Source organism: Corvus brachyrhynchos, unplaced genomic scaffold, assembly GCF_000691975.1.
Source record: "Corvus brachyrhynchos isolate BGI_N302 unplaced genomic scaffold, ASM69197v1 scaffold65, whole genome shotgun sequence".
Classification (NCBI taxonomy): Eukaryota; Metazoa; Chordata; class Aves; order Passeriformes; family Corvidae; genus Corvus; species Corvus brachyrhynchos.
The window spans coordinates 1,551,689-1,561,493 of record NW_008238365.1 but is presented as its reverse complement, the minus strand read 5'-3'; the positions used below and the strand labels follow the sequence as shown (position 1 = coordinate 1,561,493).

At 55.7% G+C, this 9,805-nt stretch overlaps 1 protein-coding gene across 1 annotated transcript; it reads right to left on the bottom strand.

The window, feature by feature from the left end:
* Nucleotides 1-1,178: 1,178 nt before the first annotated feature.
* Nucleotides 1,179-9,799, bottom strand: HEYL (hes related family bHLH transcription factor with YRPW motif-like). Its single transcript, XM_008635078.2, has 5 exons — nucleotides 9,714-9,799; nucleotides 6,189-6,255; nucleotides 5,722-5,805; nucleotides 5,187-5,268; nucleotides 1,179-3,788 (listed from the first exon to the last, which is right to left on the bottom strand). Exons 1-5 carry the CDS (start codon nucleotides 9,791-9,793, stop codon nucleotides 3,121-3,123), a joined length of 981 nt encoding a protein of 326 aa, XP_008633300.1. The 5' UTR covers nucleotides 9,794-9,799; the 3' UTR covers nucleotides 1,179-3,120.
* Nucleotides 9,800-9,805: the final 6 nt, after the last annotated feature.

Sequence of the window (9,805 nt, the reverse complement as noted above, 5' to 3'; positions counted from 1 at the left end):
GAACAAGGATGCACGGAGAGTTCGGGGATTTCCCCTGCAGGGTAGATCAAAAGTTGCCAGGATGTATTAGAGGAGACGTTTAGGCTAAAGAAAACCCTGGGAAAAAAAAAAATCAAATGAAGCTGCAGTCCCGAGCTACTGCTCTATAATCACCGTGTTGCTGTGGGGAGAAAACCCCACGGGGCTGAACCGATGCCCTTCCACCCGCCCCGGCTCCCGTTTGATCCGCAGAGATCAGGAAGTGGTTTTTCTTTTTTTCCCCTCTGTCTCTGTTTTGTTTTAGCACTGTAGCCCGCGGGGCCGGTTTGTGTGCCTGCCTCCCACGGAGGGTAATTGGGTTCCTCTCTCTGGCCGAGGCCACACCGGAGCACTGAGCTCCCACCGCCGCCTCCAGCCGGGTCAGGGCAGCCCAGGCACCAGCGGGACGAGCCGTCATCAATAGCCCTATTATTGCTCTTGAAGTTTCTCCCCGCTTCCAGACGGATGCTGCATTACTCCATCACAGCTGCAGTTGCTCCCTTCCAGCAATTCCCCGCACAGCACTTAAGGAAGGGATTTATGGGCGGTTTTGAAAGGCATTTTGCAGCGAGAAGGAGTTATGGGAAAGGAAGTTGAATTCCCACCATTCCCCAGTAAAATTCTCCCAAGCATCTTTCACGAGAGGGATCATTTACTGCTCCTTTCCTCAAAACAGAGACAGGCTCTCAGCTGTGGCGCTTTGTTTAGTCCAAAGCGTTTCCCGACAGCGAGATGCCACAGAGGTTATTCTGGTCTCGGCTGCAAAGGGTCAGCAGACCAGGGCAAGCCCTCAGTCTGGCTGCTGGAGGCTCTGCCAGACCCCATCTGTTCCCTGACACTTTCGTAGACCCTAAATGAAATGATTTGTTCTCGAGTGACGGATTATTGCCAATCTCAGGGCAAGCCTTGGTGAATACCTGGCTGATTTTGACTCATTTTCCAAAGTAAAAAAGTCTTGGGGCCAGAGTCACCAAGAGCTATAAAACAATCACAGGGGATGTCACCTTAAAAGCTGCATCTCACCTTTTTTTGGAGCTTTTCAGGAATCAAAACCTGCCACAAAATTACTCATCGATGACCTTCGCAGGTCCCTTCTGTGATCCGGGCAGGCTGGATGAGCAGATCGGATTCACTTCAACACTTACATTTCATAACCAGGACAGGGGGTTTGAAAGACTTTATTTGCCACCTTTGCTGATGTCACAGCTCGTGAATCTAAGAGCACTGCACAGTGTAAAGTGAGGCCGTGAGTTCTAGTGCACAAACCAGCTGCAGGAACAGCCAGGGTCCACGAGGACCTCCCTCCTGTGACTTTATTAAAAGGAAGTATGTTGTTCCTGGCTGATTCCGGTGCTTGAGGACAAGGGTGAGAAGTAGCAGAGGCATTTCTGTGCGCTAAGTGCGATGACTTCCATCAAAACAACTGGGAGGGACTCACTTTCCAAACAAAGGCAGATACATACATTGACATGCACATGGCAGATACCATCTGCAGGAAGGAAAACAACAGCTCATCCCCACAGCCCGACCGGCTGCACCTCTGACCTGAGGCATGGGAAGAGTTTCTCCCATTCAAAAGAGATCTTCTCCCTCTTTTTTACCTTTCTTTGCACTGACCTTCTCTCTCTTTCCGTGGTAGAGGTGGGCAAGGGGTGGGCGTGCAGCTGGGTCCAGGATATTCTGCACGTGTATCCCAGCAAGTCAAGGCACAAATGCATGGAGCAGGGGCTGTTCAGGTGAGAGGGAGCACTGGGAAACCCTGCTCTGCCACCACGGGACGTGGCACAGGAGCGGGGTGGCTTGAAAGCTTCAAGTTTCTGTTCTTTCTGCCCAAAGAAGAGAGGAGGGGAGGCCAGCTGGAGGAGCCGAGGTGTAATCTGCTGTGTCAGTCATCTGGGGGCACACAGGGCAAGGCAGGGAGAGCTCTCAGGACTCAGGACAAGTGCAGTGACACCTCAGTGGGTTTTGGTCCCAGCCCAGGGAGGGGGATGAGAGGTGTGAGACCCAAATGTGGTGCTGGAGAAAGAAAACAGAAACACTGTGGGAGGAGAGGGTGAGGGATGCTGGGCTCAGGGAGAACGAGGGAGGCACTTCAAATTCAGGCTGCTCCGACCCATTTTCCCCCTTTGCAGTCACGGCTGTGGAGCTTTTTGGAGAGACAGCTGCAGCAGGGAGACTGGCAGAGGGAAAGGCATCTTCTTCTCACTTTGGCCGTCAGAGCCTTCCCCTCCGTGACAGGCTGTTGGAACCCTGGGTTCCGAAAGAAGAAAAAGCAACAACAACAGGCGTCCCTTTGAAATCCTCTGTCTCGCCTCTTCACACCTCGGTGGTGCAGGGCAAGGGCTGAGCCCGGGTGGCCTGGCCGGCTGCTCCAGCAGGGTTTGTGCCGGGAACCCAGCGCAGGCCCTGCAGCCACAGCGGGATTTCAGTGGGGCTGTGGGAACGAGCCCTGCTAAGCCGCTGCCTCACTCCACCTTAAGGGCACATAAGTGGGAAAAGCTGGTAATGCGAAGAGGAAAGCACAGGGATTAGCAGGCAGCCAGTTCTCTTCGGGAGCTGGGGGCGGGGGGGCTGGAGCCTGCCTCGTGGGTGCCAGCAGTGCTGGGCATGGGGTGTGAGCTGTGTCCATCCCACCACACCAAAATGAGGAGCTGCAGCTGGGGGACGCATCGAAGGGAATCAGCACGAGCGAGTCTGGCTGGCAGCTCCGAGTCCTCGGGGGAATAAAGACAGTATTTCAAGGCTGGTTGTTTTCCGAAGGACAGCAACGCTGGGTTCTGCAGAGGGGTTTGCTGGAGGAGGAACGGGGTTGGGATCTGCATGTGCCCCCTCCCTCGTAGCCAGAAGGGTCTGGAGCACGGCCTCGTGCAGACAAGTGCATGGAGTCGGATGTGATTTACGTTTGCAGGCGTCACGAGGGAGAGGACGTGCGACGGCGAGGAGAGGAGGGCGGCGCGAGGAGGGAGGGAAGAGCAGAGAGAATTTTCTCTATGGATCCTTGGCTTCTGCAAAGCAGGAAAGATGCCTTTTCAACCGAGTTTGTTCTCAGCCCTGCGGGCAATGAGCACTGAAGAACTCCTGTCTCCGGAGGGGAAGGGAGGGTCAGAAAGCCCCGATTTCCGTCGCCCAGGAGCGGCAGATCCTGGATGTCCCAACCCTGATCCCGGGTCCCTGCGCGGCAGCACCCAAGACGGGAGGTGCCGCGTAAGCTGGCGGCACAGGGATGCCGGCAGAGGCTGGGGAGAAGAGGAAAGTGGCGATTTGGCTGCTCTTGGATGAGCCCTCCCTCAGTGCTCCCGCTGGCGACGGCATCCTGGGCACGGCCGGCACGGCTGCGGCCGAGCCAGCGCCCCGGGCCCTCCGGCTGGAGGAGCCCATCCTGCTGGCCAGGAAGCTCCGGCGGGATGGCAGCATCTCACCGGGGACACGGCGGAGCGGGGCCGGCCTCACTGCGGGGCTCGGGTAAGCCAGGGAAGATGCAGTCAAAACAACCGGAGCGGGAGCAGCCTCCCTCCTGGGGATCTGCACAGGCCCGGCGGCGCCGTGCAGGAAGGACCACGGCCAGGCCTGGATGGGCAGCAGGGACGTGGCCACGGGTGAAGGCTCCATTTCTGCCACGTAATTATTCAGGTGGGAGAGGAGTCGCAGCCGGATGGGGTCGGCGGCGTTTTGGCCCTCGAGGATGCCCAGGTACCTGACAACTTCGGTGAGACACTCGCGGAAGCCGATGCTTCTGTAATCCACGGCCAGAGCCCGGGCATCCAGGAAGCCTGGAGGGAGAGGAGGTGGGTGACAGTAAGGCCGTGCAGAGCTCAGGAATGCGCTTGGATTTCACTACCCTCTCTAGTGCACTGTGTATTTCACTTGAGGCACTTTGCTGCTGTGTGATATTCCTGTTGCAGGCAGCCAAGTGGGTGTCCCGAGGGACCGGACGTTTGCATGCGTGAGAGCGGCGTCTGCGGTTATCTGACCGGGATGAACCCGCCGGGGTCAGGGAGCCTCTCACTCCGTGTGAGACCAGTGAGAGGTTTCATTAGCTGTGCTCAGGAAGGAAGAATTTTTTCCTGTTGGATTCTATCCGTTATCACTGCTGGAGACATGGCTGTGGGGTGGGCGGGCACTGGGGTTGGGCTGCCTTTGCCAAGGGGCCATTCCAATCAGGACAGTGCCTCCTCAAGGCACAGCTTAGCACCACTTCCCTCTGCCTGGCTCCCAAAATTTACACTCCCTTTAAACCAACATCACAGGGCAGTGGCAGAACCAAAACAGCTGGGCTGAGAAAGCTCAAAGCCACAGAAATCAGCAACCAGCCGCTGATTTTAAGGCTTCTGCTCCCAACTTGCAGCTTCGTGAGGCCGTAAGCAATAAAGCAGAGAATGTCACAGCACAGTGAAGCGCTGGACCACTGTGCTTGACGGGGTCTCTCGTGACAATGCAGCCCTTTGTTGCAGTGCAGTCAAACTGAATATCTAAACAAATGTTCCAGACCAAGTTACAGCCCTGAACCAAAGCCTGGATGCCAGCAATGTCCCCAGCAAGCCAAAACTGGGTGGTAAGCAAGCCAGAGGCTTCTTTACTGGAGCTGTGATCTCCATCCTGTTAACTGGAACAGGACAGAGGGTCTGTACTGAGGTCCCAGTACAAATAAGACCTTTGTTGAATTTTGCACAGGGCTCCCTCTCTCTTCTTATAACAACCAAGAGACACACACACAAAAAAAAAAAAAAAAAAAAAAAAAAGAACAGAAAGGGAAAAAAAAAGCCTTGTTTATTTGCAGAGTCCTCATGCAGAATTCAGCCTCCGCAGGAAATGTATCCCAGGGAGGAGGTAAAGGGTTTAATATGGTTTTTCTGGAAGCAGGCTCCATTTCTGAGCAGGAAGAAATGAGTCCCTGGCTGAACAGCTTTTAGCAGGGGGTGTGACACCAACAGTGCCGTCCCTGTGGGGCTGGGGGGGGTTCAGCTCCCCACCTGTCCCACTCTCCCAAATGGATGCATGGGATGCTGACCCATCTGTAGGAAAATGCCCATCTGCCCTCCCTCAAAAGGTATTTCCCTTGGGAAGCAGGAAGAGCTGGCTGAAGGCAGCTCGCTGCTGCAGCTGATGGGGAATTTTCCTTCCAGGTTTGCACCTTCACCTCACCCCGTGCTCCTAAGAGCAGTTCTTACCTGTTCCTCCTGTGGCGTGAAGCATTTTTAAGTGATCCACTGTCATTTGTAGAATTTCTGCCTTCTCCAGCTTGGAAGACCCCTGTGTGGGGAGCAGAAAGGAAAAGCCATTTGTCATTTTATGGTCCAGGGCTTTGTGCCTCTCAGGAGCCGGGCTCTGACCGATGACTTCCTCCCTGAAACCTCCCTGAAGCCCAGGAGTGCTCAGAGTGGCGCGGGGCATCCACCAGGGCTCTGTTTTTTACATCAAGAGAGCAGAAAAACCAGCTCCTTCCCAATGCAGATTGAAAAATCCCTCTTTCTGTGCTTCCTCATATCTGCAAAACGCTTCCTAGATTGAATTTATCCTCCCCAGGGCTCCTGAATATTTGCCAATATCGTTACACCACCCCATTCCCACCACCTACTTACTCCCTGGAGTGAGGATGATAAGAAAGGCACAGCCTTGCTGCAGAATTTCTCCTTCTGGAGGCCGTACCCCAAACCCTGCAGCCCTCGTGGGACCAGGGCACCAGGGGCTCTCACAAACACACACCTGCTTCTCGAAGGCCGTGGGCACCAGGCGCCGCAGCTCCGAGAGGCTGCTGTTGATGCGGTCACGGCGCCGCTTCTCGATGATCTGTGGAGATTTCCAAGCAGAGAGAAGAAACCACAGTCACTCCCAGCCACAGCTCCCAGATCTAAAGCCCTGCAGGTGCTTCGAAAGGGCCACGTGTGTGTGAGTGCTTTGGGGTGCAAAATTTGAGAGAAGAAACGTGAACTGGTGTGATAACCGCAGGTGAAATTGCTCTCCCCTTTTCTGCCAGATATGAGGCCAAACCTCTGCAAAAAAATCGGCTTTGGGGACAATTCTGCAGGGGATGGAGCAGGAGGGGTGTAAAGGTGATGTTGTACTGTGGCCTCACAATAAGGATGGGCTGACAGGGCCCCAGTGCACACAGGGGGATATCTCTGGCACACAGTCAGGGCCAGCCTGCCCTGGTCATCATAAAGGACACTCACCCCTCTCCTCTTCTTCCTGGCTTGTATCTGAGATGTCGTAGTGGGAGACACAGACCTGGAAACATGGCTGGAAAGGAAGGAGAGGGGATCATTTCTAGCACTGGCTGGAGAGCAACCTCTGTTGCACATATGTTCTACACACATTTGCCATCTGCAGTTTCCTCCCCCCACCCCAAAAAACGTCTTCTGCGGTTCCCATCTCATTTTTACCCACAACACAGAGCTCAGGAATTGGGGATGGGGAGCCAAGCAGAGACTTGAATCCCACTCTCTCCCCTCCGAGAATCTCCCACCAGATCCCAGAAATCTGGGACGGATTTCTGCACCAGAATGTCCATCCACTCCCAGGTACAATTCTTCAATCCCAGCCTGCGATGGCATCTCCACGGGGCTGGGAAAGTAGCGATCCGAGCTCTGGAGTCATGGCCTTTTTTCCTCCATGTGTGAACCTCCCGTCCCTCGTGTCTGAGCCTGCCCTGTCTGCAGGCTTTGCATCTCGGATCCGCGATAGCAGGAGGGATCTGGGCTCCAGGGATCCGAGCTCCCACCCAGGGAGGGCTGGCTGCTCCTCAGGGTGAGGCCAGCGGTGGCACTGATGTGGTTTCTGAGGGCTTCCCGGAGAGTCGCTTCCCAAACCACAATTTTTGGGGTGGGCTGGGATGTTCTCAATGTTCTGAACCATTCAGAGAGGGGCCAGGAACGGGGCAGGGAGGACACCTGGCAGGAGGTGACGGAGCAGGGACGCTCCTGCTGGCTCAGAAGACAAGTGACATTGTGGGGACAGGCTAAGGAACAGGGCCCCACAAACCACCCTGTGCCCGCCAGGCTAAAGACACCAAAGGTCAGCCCTAGACATGCAGAGGGAGGCAAAGTTCAACCCTTAGGTCCCTGTAACGATGGATAACCGACCGTGGGAAACTCCCTGGAGCACCCCGTGGCTGGTGGGGGGGGATGAGGCTGGCCAGGCCACGTCCTGCCTCGCCCAAGCAGGGTTTGTCCCTCTGGAAAGTGGAACTGGCTCAGGGTTTGTCCCTCTGGAAAGTGGAACTGGCTCGGGGCTCCTTCTGTGCCTTACGAAACTCGGAGCAGGGATGTGAACACGCGTCCGCCTGCAATCCCGGCCAGCCCAGCGCGCCGCAGGGACCAGAGCTCGTGTCAGGCACCCAAATCTGGAAAGCGCCACTTGGGTTCACCCCAATCCAAATGGTTTTCAGTTTGACAGAGCATTTTAATAGGAGTCCTTTAAGGATTTTCCTGCACAGACAGTGCTGTCTGCAGCCAGCTGAAAACTAGACCCAACTCAGCCTATTAAAAATAGGCCCAAGCGAGGCACTTTCAGAAGTGGTTTTACACAATAACACGTTCTTCTGCTGCCTGCTCCACTCATCTCCATACAGGTCCCCTATTTGAATGTCTGCTGGGTGGGCTCTCTCTGGGCAGAGGTGCTGGCTGGCTCCACAAGTACCAACATGCATCGCCAGCTACGCAGACGTGCACAGAATGAGCCATTTTGATGTGAAAACGGGCTCTGCACAGACACCGGGGTGTTTTAGGTGCAGGGGGTAGGTGCTGAATTCACCTGGAAATGCAAAGTAGGCACCCAAAAATAACAGTGGTTTTTGAAACTCTCTTTGCAGGGCGGTCTGGATGCGTTGTTCTTTGTGAGCTGCTGTTCCAGATGTGGATATCAACACCTATCTCACTGCAAAATGTATTTAAAAAATACATCTGGTGGACTTGAACCACATAAAAGATAGCGTGAGTATATTCCCCATGACTAAAATTTCTGCATTGCTCTTTGCTTGGTTTTGTCATTCACAGCACAGCTCTGGCTGTGATCTGGGCAGATCTTGCACTTCTGCAGTGACCCCAGAGCCTAAACTTGCTCCAAGCACAGATCCAAGCCTCACGCCCGGCATGACTCATCCCCTCACTACGGGGAAACTGGTTTGCCCAAACCACTCAGCCGATGGGTAATGGGCTGGGAACCCCAGCCAGGCAGCCGCTCTCTGCTCTGATCACTCCTCCACACTCCCCACCTGGAAGTGTTTGATTTTTCTGGATCCACCAGCATCCCATGCAGGATGGCATTACTTGGGGTGTGACCTCTGCAGGGCAGGAGCAGCTCTTTTGGCTGTGGATTTGCGTGACATGAGGAACAACATCCACCTATACAAATATCACCAGATCACAGCCAGCCTGGTTCTACTACTGGCTCGAGAGGACAAACACATTAGCAGCACCAAAGAGAGATTAAAAGTTCATCATTGCTGGTCACTGAAATAAAATATTGTGACAATTCCGGTATTTTATCCCTCGGGGTCCTATGGACTCAGTCTGCTGCTATTTTGATGTGGAGAGGTGGGATATATTTCACCTGCAGCAGGAAAGCAGCTTAAATATCGATGCACTTGGAAACGGCGTAAGGGCTCAGGGAATCCCTGCAGGACATTTTGTGCCCGACGTGGCCGACTCTGCTGTGACTGTATCAGAAGCAGATTCATGAATTTAGTCCCATGAGAACCTGAGCTTGGCACCTGCCAGGCAGCTGCTCCGCTCAGGATACCGAAGAGTAAGAGGGAATGAATTCATCCAAAGCTGGTCGCGGAGGGAAGGGGGACACTTGGCCATTGAAACAAGAGTTCAAAAGCAGCTGATTTTTGGATGGGAACGAATAACAGAGCCTTTCCTTCATCCCCTGCGCCGTCTGCACCCTCGGAGCCTGGGAGGGCTGACCCAGCCTGGGAACCCGGGCTGCCAGCGGCACTGAGGATGCCCTTTGCCAGGGGAGCACGGGGAAGCCTGAGGGCATCGCCTGGGGAACCACACACGGGTCCTGTCCTCACCATTCCCTCACAAAGAGCAAAGCCCAGAGCTGATGGGACAGAGCCTGCGAACTGCGCTGCCGAGGGGCACCGGGGCAGCCCTTCCCCGCTCGGGCTCCCTCCCTAACGCATCACAGCCCCAGCTGGTGCCTTACAAATGCATCAGCAGAGCAGAAGCGTTTTTCTCATGCAAAACCACAAAAAATGTGGTTTCTTCCCCATTCCCTGGGAGCTCTCGGATTGCCGGGAGCGCAGGGGTGTGGGTGCCTCTGCTCGGGGGGGGGGCTGCTCCATCTCGGGGTGCAGAGAACGGGCTCCTGCTGCCCTTCTCCCACCTGGCAGGAGAAGGCCACCGCGCTGGCTTTAATGGGATTCTCTTGAAGCTCCTAACACAGCTTTAACACTTGTATGGCCACTTCGGTTTCCTTGCGGGGTCAGCCCCACGGCCAGCACCAGCCCTGGCCGGCGCTCTAGGGTCATCCTGCCTGTCCGCGCAGGACCAGCCCGACCCCGAGGGGTTAAGCGAGGTGCGAGGGACTCCCGGTTGCGGCGGTGGCAGCCCCGGTGCCCTCCCGTGCCGTGTCCCGGTGCCGCCGTAGCAGAGCCGGTGCCCTCCCGAGCCGTGCCCCGGCAGGCACCGAGCGCTGGGGGAGCCGTGCCGGGACCCCAAAAACCCGCGTGGGACGGAGGCTGCCCTCACCTGTACTCCTCCTCCCGGCCCACGTCGATGGTGCCGTCAGATTCCGTGTCGGACGAGCTCTCCTCGCAGAGCCGCTTCATCCTGGCGGGGGG